This window comes from Mustela nivalis (genome assembly GCF_964662115.1).
Source record: "Mustela nivalis genome assembly, chromosome: 10".
NCBI classification, from domain to species: domain Eukaryota; kingdom Metazoa; phylum Chordata; class Mammalia; order Carnivora; family Mustelidae; genus Mustela; species Mustela nivalis.
In genome coordinates, this window is record NC_139029.1 from 96,524,631 (window position 1) to 96,538,005 (window position 13,375).

General features: G+C 36.7%; 1 protein-coding gene across 1 annotated transcript in view; it reads left to right on the forward strand.

Moving 5' to 3' along the window:
• The window catches only part of NOTCH2 (notch receptor 2), a 168,907-nt gene that overhangs the window by 123,528 nt on the left and 32,004 nt on the right, over nt 1-13,375 (forward strand). The window contains exons 13-17 of the mRNA XM_082685214.1: nt 2,617-2,809; nt 4,214-4,359; nt 6,340-6,453; nt 8,834-8,953; nt 9,392-9,544. Of these exons, the coding sequence (XP_082541340.1) occupies nt 2,617-2,809; nt 4,214-4,359; nt 6,340-6,453; nt 8,834-8,953; nt 9,392-9,544 (726 nt within the window). The remainder of the gene's footprint in view (nt 1-2,616; nt 2,810-4,213; nt 4,360-6,339; nt 6,454-8,833; nt 8,954-9,391; nt 9,545-13,375) is intronic.

The window sequence follows — 13,375 nt, forward strand, 5'->3', positions numbered from 1 at the left end:
TAGGTTATCCCAAACTGCACACTGCTAAGAACAAGGAATCTTGCAATAATACTGAAATCAATTTGTATTACTCAGCCATAAAAAAGAATAAAATCTTTCTATTTGAGACAACATGGATGGACCTTTAGGGCTTTATGCTAAGTGAGATAAACAGTCAGAGAAAGACAAATACTGTACAATATCACTTGTATGCAGAATTCAAAAATGCCAAATGCACAAAAATAGAATAGGATGGTGGCTAGCAGGTCCAGGCTAATTGGGAAGATGTATTTAAGGGTACAGACTTGAAACTAGTAGAAAAGTCTCCAGACCTTATTTATCACAGCACAGTGATCATAGTCAGCAAAATAATAAACTTGAGAGTTGCTAAGAGAGTAAGTCTTCATTGTTCTCACCACAAAAAAAGAAATGATAATTGTGTGACATAATAGAGATGTTAGCTAACATTAAAGTGATAATCTATTGCAATGTATAAGTGTATCAAATCACTATGCTGTATACCTTAAACTTGTATGGTGTTATATATCAGTTATATCTCGGAATATTTACAAGACAAAACACAAAAGGTAAAGAAGTTTTACTCTTCCTGTTTAACAAGACAGCTGAGAGACAGAGCTTGATGTGTTCATGCGATGTATACAAATATATTTTGTAGGTTTCAAGTCACACAGCTAGGACTCCGAGTTCCCAGAAGGCAGAAACCTCCCTAATCATCTTTTTAGCCAGTGTCTAAAACAGTGCCTAGCATGGAGGAAACAATAGATACTGCTGAGTAAATGACTAGAACTCACATATGGGACTTCTGACATCCAAGTCCAGGCTTTCAAGTGGAATATACCATGCTTTTGTTCATTAAACACTATTTTGTTGAGTACCTACAAGGTGAGAAACATTGGTTAACTTCTCATTCGGCAGTTCCTGAGCCGAGTAAGATGCATTGCCTTGTGCTGGGCATTTCTGATGCTGGGTGGAAACTCCTTAATAGTGAAGCAGCAGTTAGTCCACATGGTAGACTGTACAAGGAGGCATTTAACCCTCTTGGTTAAAGATGACTTGAAAATTGATCTGGGAAGACTTTTTAAAACAAATGAAGAAAACCTGGGAGGAGAGACTTCTGAGAAAATGCTTCCTACAAAGGACAGTAAAGGAAGGCTTTTTCCTCATTCTCCATTGGATAGCAAGCCAAGGATAGCTGTGCAGTTGAAGAGTTCGGCTCCTCTCTTGGTGCCAGTGGCAAACATCTAAAAAAAATTCTGAGGTTGAGGCTAAGAAAATAGTATTTAAAAATAAGTTATTAATAAAACACTTACAAGGAAAGCAGCAACCACTACCAGATTATGGGTCTTTACCACAAGAACCACCAATAATGGTTTAGAGAGCAACAGAGAGTGAAAAAATGTTAATACCCATACTTTAAAGGGGTGTGGATCTATTTCATTTGGAATTTCCTGTTCTAAATGCAGGGTTACTCTTTCTTAAATAAAAAATGCATGTTTTTATCTGAATCAGAAAATTGTATTCTTTGAAACTTTGAAATTCCTTTACAGCAGTTTGTTATGGCCACTCATTTACAGAATTATGGGTTATTTAAAATTTTTATATCATTTTGGAATGTATAGTTAAATCTCAGTTATTCAGAATTTAACAAAGCAAAACTTATATAAGTGGCACACTTTAATCAACTTAAAGCAACAAATGTCAAGGTTAGAGCTGACATCTTTTTGAAGTGCAGCCTTATGGAAGTTTTAGAGGAAGAATATATTTACTTAATTTCATATATTCTGAGTATTTACATTACTATGTGATGATTAATAATTGTTTATATCAGAGGTTTTCAAAGTGTAATATTTGCACCATCTGCATTATTTAAAATATGATTTTCTGGACTGCACTCCAGATTATAATCAGTCTATGGTGATAGGACCTACGAATCTCCTTTTAAAACAAGTATTTTAAGAGACTCTTTTTGCACATTAAAGTTTGAGTACTACTGATCTAGATTAGAAGATCCTAGATTATTTTCTCAATTATCAGAAGACAATATAATTATGTTTAGAATACCCTTCTTAGGTAGAAAATGGGTTAATACAACTCTAAGAATGAAAGCAAAATGGCTTTCTTTGTAACCAATATAATCATTAAATTAATAGTTTATTCACTAAGTATTCTGGGCAATTGATATATACCACATGTAGAGATGTAAGAGGTTGACTAACTGAAAAAATTATTTTGTGGTGAACCAGCTGCAAGCAGTGATAAAAGCTTCTTCGAGAGGGCTCAGAACGGCAGCAAGAGGAAAGCCAACTTTGGTAACATTTGGTGTTCTCTTTTTGAAGTTGCCCTGTTTCTAAGATGGGATAGAGAAGAAATGTATAAAGTACTGCAGTGCTGTCCAGCTATTTGTTAACTTGGCTGTATTATCAGAAGACTGACTATGCTGTTTGCTGCTTCTTGCATGGAGCTAAGTGCTCTTAGGTGTCTTATTTAAATCTTGCATTTGGTGCCCAAGGCATCTTACAGTCTGTACAGATGGAAGGTGTCAACACAGTATCTCTCCTTGTTCTGTGTCTCTTCCCTAAGGATTTGGATTTGACAAAAACTTTCCCTTCTCTACAGGGCAGAGATGCAACATTGACATTGATGAGTGTGCCTCCAATCCCTGTCGCAAGGGTGCGACGTGCATCAATGATGTGAATGGTTTCCGCTGTCTGTGCCCTGAGGGTCCGCATCACCCCAGCTGCTACTCACAGGTGAACGAGTGCCTGAGCAGTCCCTGCATCCACGGAAACTGTACCGGGGGCCTCAGCGGGTGAGTAGTTGCCATGTACGATTAGTTCCTTCTTGACTTGTAGCAAGCCAATTGGGTTTCAACACAGGCCTTTTCCTGTGGAAGTCATTCAGGGGCTTGAGCTGAGACTGGGTTGTAGATTTTGGTAGGCTTCTTCACTCTTCCAAACCACCACTTCTGCTCTACCTTCCATGACTGAATAGGTAGAAAATAGGGAGGTAGTCAGCTCACAGGAGAAGTCCAATATTATTTTGTGAGTCTTTGGCAATTGTGCTTTTAGAAATCAATGCAAGATTGAGTTCTAAGGGAGGTTCTATTTGATCTTTTCCACTGCGTAAAAAAAGCTCAGTTCTTAAAAACAACAACTACAGCAACAAAACTCCTCAGTTCTATTCTGTTACAGTACCAGTGTGCCACTGAAGTGGAGTTGGTCTCAGCTAACTTTAGACATGGCCCTGATAAAACATTCATGGTTTGTAAGCCCCCAAGAGTTGTGTGATGTGTTGATAGGTACTTTTCTAGAAACTCAGAGTGTGATGTTAGGTCACACGAGATAGTCCTATACTCTTGCTATGCCTGCCAGAAGATAGGGCTCTAGGCATTGCCATTTGCCATACTTAAAACAGGTGAAAGAATGAAGTGTGTATTTAGGGGTGAAGATAAACCAAGTAATTTTTCCAAATGAATTACCTCGGTATATCTGTTTCAGAATATGATAACCTGCAAAGCATCCCAACCCATCTACCCTTTTCCTGAGTATCTCCACACAAGAGAGCTTTTATTTCCTGATGTTAATATAATCTATATCTATATCTATATCTATAATATAATCTAAGTATTAATGATGTTCAACTTGTGAACAGTATACATGTATTTCAGACACCTTCGTTTTTGTTCCTTTTCCTTCTCAGCTTATCCTGCATGCTTTCTGGGGCAGGGTTTCAGGAAAGAACAAAGCATGTCTCAAAAGTGAGACATCCCAGGAGCTCCTCAGAGTGACTTAGAACCTACTTCTTGGGTGTCTGTTTTGCGTCAGAAACAAATGATCCTAAGGTTTGCTTTACTTTAGTTTTATGTATAATAAAAGCTCAGATTTATCCGCATTAATGTGTCTTTCAAATTGGTCCAATGTGTTTACTGACCGCTGTTTACATATGAAAGCTCACTGTAATTAATTAAGTTCTCTAGCATCTTGGTGAGTTGGGAAGCACTGGAAAAATCTGGTTACTGAATACTCCAGATGGGGCCACACAATTCACATTGTGTCCACAACGATCCAAGTATAGATTCCAAGAAGAGCAAAAGTGAGATTAGTTTACCAATGAGCTCCTCTGTCCCTCATTTCTTCACCAAGTCTTACATTTCACCTAAGACTCAAGTTTACATTTATCCTCCCATAGTAAAGAAAGCTATATTTACTTTCAGGTACAAGTGCCTCTGTGATGCAGGCTGGGTTGGCATCAACTGTGAAGTGGACAAAAATGAATGTCTTTCTAACCCATGTCAGAATGGAGGAACTTGTGACAATCTGGTGAATGGATACAGGTGTACTTGCAAGAAGGGCTTTAAAGGTGAAAACAGAAGTGCATATTTCTATCTCCCTTTATGCCTTTTTCTTATTGCATATTCTTGGACTTCTTCCTTTCCCTTTCCTTTGTTCCCATTCACTCTTATAGCAAACATAATTTGAGAACTTAATATTTGTAAGAACTTAATGTTTTTACACTTGGGAAATTAAAACGTAAAGAGATGCCAATTCTATTAGCAGAGATGTGAGCTACAGAACTATTTAAGGTGAGCAGCTAGGATTCCACTTATACAACTCTGGACAGGTGTTCTAATTGTAAGCTCCCTGGTGCCGGTTTGATTCTATGGTAATTCAAAAGAGATTTGTAGAGAGTAGAATGAGAATATTGTCTTACTATAATTAAGAGAACAGTCATGCCGTGGAAGAATCCGTGTGTTCCAGACACCTTCCAACAAATTATCTTACACATTGAGATAACTTAAACATATAGTCTACCTGTGGCCTTCTATATATGTATTATAGTGGCTGTTGTATAAAATCATTTTTTGAGTTGCCATTGTATTTCCACCATCAACTTTCTCTTAGAAACTCATGAGAGTGAAATCTGTGGGTATATCGTTGATTTTGCATTCCTCTATCCACTTGGCCTTTAATTTCCCCACTCAAAAATTGTCCCAGGCTACCACGATATATCAGTATGTTTCAGGGTCAGTTTATTTGATTATTTGAAAATTTTACTGACCACTGTTTACATATGTTCCAGGGTCAGTTTATTTATTTATCTATGTATTTGAAAATTTTCTGAGACTATATTTTAGTCATTAATTTTCTGACATATTATATTTGCAAAGAAATTTAAAAATGCTTTTATTTCTTTGTCTCATTGAGACTTGCTGATCAATGAACAAAATAAAAATCAAAATGTAAAATCCAAAGTTGTGTGACTGGTGAGTAGCAGAGTACAGTTTGAACCCAGACCTGTGTACTGCCAGACCACCATTTATTTTTTTTATTTACAGTGCTTATAGTTCCTCTATCTTGAGGCTCTTGGGTACTGTCCTATCCCATTGATACTTCCTCTTTTTCATAGTGGGAATAGATTGCATGTCTTGGATCAGGGGAAAACAGTTTTATGGCTTTAGGAAGTACTGCTACATTAATAGTAGAGACTATGCATATGAAAAAGTGGGCATAAACCAGAGACTTTGATTAATGTCTGAAAGAAAATTATCCCTTGAGGCACTTGGGCAGCTCAGCCAATTGAGCACCCGACTCTTGATTTTACCTCAGGTCATGATCTCGCAGTTCTGGGATTGAGCCCTGCATGGGGCTCCACACTCAGCAGGAAGTCTGTTTGAGATTCTTTCCCTCTGCCCTTCCCTCTGCTCATGCTCACTCCCCATCTCTCTCCCAAATAAATGAATAGATCTTAAAAAAAAATATCATCCCTTGATTCATTATACCCCCTTTTAGGCTCTGTCCAGCTGCTTTGTATAGAGAGAGCTAATATTTACATACAGCAGCAGAGTTTTAACATAAAGGAGCTTCTTGGTCCATTGTTGAGGAATTACTTGTATTTGAAGGTGCATTCAACCTTTAGGCTATTAGAATATACTTTTTCTATTCAACTTTTTGACTGTGTTTTACTGACTGATTGTATGTCATGGACTTGCCACTGAAATGAATGAACCAGTGTTCCAGTGGCCTAAAGAAATTCAGTTTCTAAAGCAGTTAATATTTCCCATGAGGGGCACCTGGGTGGCTCAGTACATTAAGTGTCTGCCTTTGGCTCAGGTCATGATCCTGGGGTCTTAGAATCAAGCCCCAAAACCAGCTGCCTGCTCAAGGGGGAGCCTGCTTCTCCCTCTGTCTCTCCCCTGACTTGTGTGTGCGCTCTCTCTCTCAAGTAAATAAATAAACTCTAAAAAATATATTTACCATGAAGAGGTTTGTTTGTAATTTAGATAATGAGGAGCTAACAAAGTTCTCATTATTTGATGGTTTTCCCTTTTTCTGTCTATAGGCTATAACTGTCAAGTGAATATTGATGAATGTGCTTCAAATCCCTGTCTGAACCAAGGAACCTGCTTTGATGACATAAGTGGCTATACTTGCCACTGTGTGCTGCCATATACAGGTGAGTTCTGCAGGTGAAAGGACCAGAGGGAATGCCTGTTGCCTTGTCGTTCTAAACCCCTGAGTCTCAGAGACAGGGTCTGTGGGGGGGCAGTGGTGCTGCTCTGAGGAATCAGTCCCTGGTCAACCATCCTGCCTTCACTGACTAGATCTTGAGCCCTGACAAAACCCTGTGGCCTTCCTAAATGCAACTGATAAGGGAACTCATTTGCCTTCTTTGTACTTTGGGGTTTGAAGTGTTCTTTAAAATTATGTATGGCTGCTGGTTTCATTCATTATCTGCAGGGACCCAGTGTTGTCATGATCTGTGTTCTTAGTCTAGTTCAATAATACAACAACCACCACGTACTGATAATTTACTGTATGCCAGACACTTCGTATACTTTGGATTCCTTAATCTAGTATTCACAATAATTCTGCCAAGTAGAAGTTCCTATGACCATTTTATGCTGAGGCAAAGAGAAGTTACCTGCTGAAAGTCACATTGGTAAGTGGTAGATTTGCCCCTCAGTCTGTCTCAATCCAAAGTTCGTGCTCTTATCAGCCCTTCTTCTCCTTACATTCAGTACCACTACGTCTCACTCAGAGAGGTATTGCCGCTTGGATGGCGATTCCACACATTGAAGACATGGGTGTTACTTCATTTCGTATCAAGTGTTCTTTGCTTCAGGTGGTATTTTAGGAGTGTGCTTGGACATTTATTTCTTCTTTGTATTTTCCTGCCTCGTTACTGCTGTCTTGTGGTTGTATTTGTGTGGCTTGTTTACCTCTTCATCATCCATTTTCTTGATCTGTGGAGAACAAAATAGAAACATGGATGATGGCTTTGCATGTTTCTCCAGTATGCAGCATGTAGGCAGGAGCATGGCTGAGTTCTTACTCCCCTAGTGGGCTGTTTGTAGTAGCTGTTACTAGTGACTCTAGCTATTAAGAATAGCAGAGTGGCCAAAATCATAACTCTGTTACCCAAAAGACTTGATGCTACATTGTTACTTAGCCCCTCTTTGGAAGAAATGCATTTACCATGCTCCTTGATAAAATGGACGTTATTGGATATCCTTAGCTATCCCCAGACAAAGGATGTCTAAAAAATACATTTCATAATGATAGCACTAATCACATTTGTTCATAGTAAGAAGAGTATCTCCCAGCCAAAAAGACTGAGACTTGATGGCTGCAGGGAGATATAAGCAAGTGTCACTATGCCCAGTTATATCATAGGCTTACCTGTGTGTGATGTAGGTGTGAAAATATTTATTTTGTCTTCTTGCTATTCAGATACTGTAAGAATATTTGACTCTGTGCTGGCTATTGGTTTTCTTCACATTAGGATCCCAATAAAGAATTTACTGTGTATGAACTTTGGGAAATTATGTTAGACTGAAAGCCTATGTAGATTAAAATTTCAGTGCTGAGTGTGGATAAGGGTTCTGTCATTGGGCTTTGCCAGCATGAAGGGAACTAAACAATATTGCCTTCTCTTGCAAACCACTATTCTGACCAGATACCTTAAAAACTGGTTGGGTACGTTGGTAAAAATTAATGGTAACTTTTTTTCTTTGTGAATATGAAATTTTAGAATGGAATTTTAAGTTGAGTTAGTTGTAATTTGACTTTAAAAAGAAACCTCTTTTCCTTTTAATAAAACCATTTTCCCCCCACCGCCCCCCATGCTGGAAGCTTATATCCAGTATGCTAAGGGAAGAAATATTGGTATGCAAATATCAATGTCATGTTGTTGATGTTGGCATAAGGAGACATGTTACCAGGCAGTCAGAATTACCTCACTCTTTCCTGCTTCCCATGGCCTTCTGATCAACTTTGTTGCCTTCTGGAACAGGCTAGCAGAGGTTGTGAGGAGAGGGAGGTTGTGTTGTTGCTTCTTCCTGACTCACATGAAAGAGGATCTATATGGCTGAGCTTCTGAGTGGCTGACTCTTAGCAATGGAGATGCAGAAACGATCGCATTTGACTGATGCAGGTGTCCCAATCCTCGATAATAACTACCCATGAGAGAAAGACAGGAGGAGCCCAACAGTTGTTGAGTGCTCACTCTATGTGCCAGCCTCTATGCTAATAAAGACATGATAAGCATTTTTTTTTTTTCATTTAGTCCTCAAAAAGCATCTATAAGTTATGTACCATCCTGGTTCTCATTTTGCTTATGTGGGAGGCTCAGAGCAGATAAATAACTTGCCTGATGTCACACAGTTAGTAATCAAGCTAGAGCTAAGACTCAAAGGACCTAGGGGGTCTCAGATTCCAAAGTTCTTAACTGCTTAGACCTTAGACTTGGATTCAGAGAGCATCCTTTTGGTAAAGAATTTGCAAGATTTCAGTTTCCATGGCTATTTCTCTAAATTCTGTCATTTGCTTTACAGGCAAGAATTGTCAGACGGTGTTGGCTCCCTGTTCCCCAAACCCATGTGAAAATGCTGCTGTTTGCAAAGAGGCACCAAATTTTGAAAGTTACACCTGCCTGTGTGCCCCTGGCTGGCAAGGTAACAATACAGGTGTTAGAGAAGGCAGAAGTTTTAAACAAAGTGGTCAGATCTTCAGATTGACATTGAAGGCCCAGGTGTTCTGAGCCCTGCCCATCATTAAGAACCCCTGCCTTTGTGTAGGAGTGCTAATTGGCATGACTTAGAAAGCCGTTTTCATTTTCATGTCTTTGGGGCCCCCTAGTGGCTGGAAGACTCCGGCCTGAGTCTAAAACCAAGATGTTCTAAGGCAATTTTACCATCTGGACAAAACTTGCCCCAAATAATTTATAACAATTATAAAAAATATTTGTGCCCTTATAAAAATAAGGGCACAAAGCCTTAAAAGACTTCCCAAAACAGGAGACCAATCAGAATATCCCCATCTTCCACAGCTGAAGCTCGGTGCCCCATACATTTCAGGGGCCTTGCCTTCATTCATTGCACCTGTATTTCTAGGTCAGCGGTGTACAATTGACATTGATGAGTGTGTCTCCAAGCCCTGCATGAACCACGGTCTCTGCCATAACACCCAGGGCAGCTACATGTGTGAGTGTCCTCCAGGCTTCAGTGGTATGGACTGTGAGGAGGACATCGATGACTGTCTTGCCAGTGAGTATGCCAGCTAGCTCATATGCTCCTTGAGGCATACAGGGAGCAGAGCAGAGCCCCATCAAGACAGTTGCCTCTTAGTGCTGAGACTGGCCATCCTAACAGTTTATCATGTGTCTTTAATATTAGGATTTTTCAAATCTTCTTTCAAAGCTCATGACTTTAGGAGTTGAGGCAATAAATCTCTTTAAGCATTCCCTTACTGATTTTTATATACTGATAAAGTGGGGACAAGGCTGTGATGGTTTTTTTTTTTTTTTTAGCAGATCTATTGAGGTATAATTAATATAAAGTGTACTACCAATATTTTAAATGTATAATTCGGTACGTTTTGACATTTGACAACTGAAATCATCTCTAAAGATAATGAACATATCCATCCACCTAAAAATATTTTCTTTTTAAATTTCTCTTCCTTTTCCCCTCCCTGTCCCAGGCAACCAGGGATCTACCTCTGTCACTACAAATTTACCTGCATTTTTTATAATTTTATGTAAATCGAATCATCTCATGCGAACTTTTTTTTAGAAGAGGAAATATGACTTCTGTCATTTAACATATTATTTGAGACTCATCTGTGTTACATGTATTAGTAATTCATTCTATTTTATTGCTAAGTAGTATTCCATAATTTGGATATACTATATATATATATATATATATATATATATATATATATATATGTAATACACATTTAGCTTTTTTAAAGTTTGGGAATATTATTAATAAAGCTTCTGTGAGTGAGTCTATGTAGACATGTGATTTTATTTCTCTTGAGTAGATATCTAGAAGTGGAATAGATGAATTATGTAGTAGGTATATTTCACAATATATTTCACAGTATAGCCAAAATGTTTTCCAAGATAGTTTTACCATTTTCATTCCCAAAAGCACTGTTTGAGAGTTCCAGGTCAACCACATCCTCAAGAACATTTGGATGTGATTGCCCTTAATTTTAGCCTTTCTAGTGGATGTATATGCTATGTCACAATGGTTTTAACTTGAATTTCCCTACTTATTAATATTATGAACATCTTTTCATGTGCTTATTCATCAGCCACCTATATTACTTGCTATACTATCTATTGCAAACTTGTGTTCACTTGAACAATTGGATTGTTTGTCTTATTATTGAGTTGAGTTCTTTATATTCTACATATAATTTCTTTGTCAGATATTTGCCTTAAAATTATCTTCTCCCAATTATAGCCTCTGTTTTGACTGTCTTTTGAAGAGGAAGAGTTTAATTTTGATGAAATTCAATATAATCATTCAGAGTTCATCTTTCTAGTATGTTGTTTAACAAACCTTTGCCTAACCCAAGATCACTGAGGTCTGTCTCCTTTGATTTCTTCTAAAGATTTTATACTTTTTAGCACTGTTTAAGTCTACAATCTATTTTGAGATAATTTTTACATGTAGTGTGGGTTTTAAAGGTTTTAAAGAGTAATTTTGTGTGGTAATCTTTGCTAACCTCACTTATTAATTCTATATTAATTTAGCTTCTAGTTTAGTTTACATTTTCAGGATTTTTTTTTCTTTTACAGATAATCATGTTATCTCTAAATAAGTATAGCCAAATACATTTTTATTTCTTTTTCAATCTGTATACATTTTGTTTTTCTTGCATTATTATACTGGCTAGGACTTTTAGTAAATGCAGAATAGAAATTGTAAGAGAAGCAAATCCTTCTTTGTTCTTGATTCTGGGGCAGGGAGAAGCATGTATATAGTCTTTTGCCACTAAGTATGACGTTACTTGTAGGTTTGGGGATTTTTTGGGTTGTTTTGTTTTGTTTTGTTTTTGGTCTTCTATCAAATTGAGAAATTTTACCATATACTCCTGGTTTGCTGAGAGTTTTTTTTCTTTTTACAGTGAATGAATGTTGATTTTTTTCAAATGATTTTTCTTTATCTGTTGAGGGAGTAATATATTTTTTTTATGTAGGTGAATTTTGTTAATTGATTTTCAAATGTTAACCTAACCTTAAATTCCTGGGACAAATTCTACTTGGTCTTTATGTATTATCTCTCTCATATTTATTGGATATGATTTCAAAGTTTTGTTATGAATTTTTGTGTTTATGTTCATGAAGGATATTGTTCCCCAACTTTGTTTTGCTATGTTCATATGGTTTTGGTAAGAGGGCAATGCTGGCCTCAGAACCAATTGGGAATTGGTTCCTCTCTATTTACTGAAAGAGTTTGTGAACAGTTGGTATTATATCTACTAAATATCTAGGTCTGGAACTTTCTTTCTTAGGTTTTAACTATAAATTTAATGTCTTTAATAGATATATTTATTCCGGATATCTTTTTTTTAATTGAGCTTTGGTAATTTGTATCTTTCAGAGCATTAGTTTTACTTTCTTTAAATTGTCAGAATTATTGGCATTCATAATATTCCTATATTGTACTTTTACTGTAAGATCTCTGGTGATTTCCGATATTGGTAATTTACATCTCTCTTTTCTTTGTGATTGCTCTTGGTAGAAAATTGTTGATTTTAGTAATCTTTTTAGTGAACCCATTTTTAGTTTTATATTTTTCTCAGCTGGTTTGCTGTTTTCTAATTCATTGATTTCTGGTCTTTATTCTTCCTATTTTGGATCTAGCTTGCCCTTCTTTTTCTAGTTTAAGATGAAAGCGTAGACCATTGATTTTATTTCTTTCTACTTTTCTAACATAATAAACATTTAGTGCCATATGTTTTTTTCCCAAAACACTGATTTAACTGTATTTCACAAATTTTGATATATCATGTTTTTTTTTTTTTTTTTTCAGAATACTTTCTAATTTCCAGTTTGATTCATTCTTTGACTCATAAATTATTTGGAAGTGTGTTTTTTAATTCTAAATCTTTTTTATCAAGTTTTTAATCTTAATTCCATTATAATTAAAATACATTGTTCTATTAGTTTTAGTTATACAATATAGTGATTCAACAATTCTACACATTACTTAGTGCTCATCATAGTAAGTATACTCTTTAATCCCCATCTCTTGTTTGACCCATTTGCCCACCTACCTCCCCTCTGGTAACTCTAAAGTAAAGAGTTTGTTTCTTGCTTTCTTGCTTTCTCTCTCTCCTTTTCTCTTTCTCTTTTTTCCCTTTGCTCATTCATTTGTTTTCTTAAATTACACATATCAGTGAAATCATATCCATATGGTATTTGTCTCCAACTTACTTTGCTTAGAATTATATTTTCTAGCTCCATCTATATTGTTGCTAATTCCAAGTATCTTTTGTTGCTGATTGCTTCCAGATAGTTTTGTTATGATATCTGGTTTAATTCCATGTGATCAGAGAACGTACTTTGCATTATTTGGATTATTTTAAATGTATTAAATCATATTTTATGGCCTAGTCTGTGGTCTGTTTTGGTAAGTGTTCTGTGTGCACTTGAAATGAATGTCTGTTTTGCTGTTTCTTGGTGTGTTCTATAGCTGTTACTAATTCAAATTGGTTAATAGTATTTTTAGGTCTTCCGTGATTTTCTTTCTGCTTATTCTATAAATTAGTGATTTTTTTAAAAGATTTTATTTACCTATTTGACAGAGATCACAAGTAGGCAGAGAGGCAGGCAGAGAGAGAGAGAGGAGGAAGGAAGCAGGCTCCCTGCTGAGCAGAGAGCCCGATTTGGGGTTCAATCCCAGAACTCTGGGAACATGACCTGAGCCGAAGGCAGAGACTTTAACCTACTGAGCCACCCAGGCGCCCCTATAAATTAGTGAAATTGATGTCTTTCACTATTATTGTGTATTTGTCTATTTCTCCTGGTAATTCTGTCAGTTTTTGCCTAATGTATTTTGAAGATCTGGTTTTAAGTA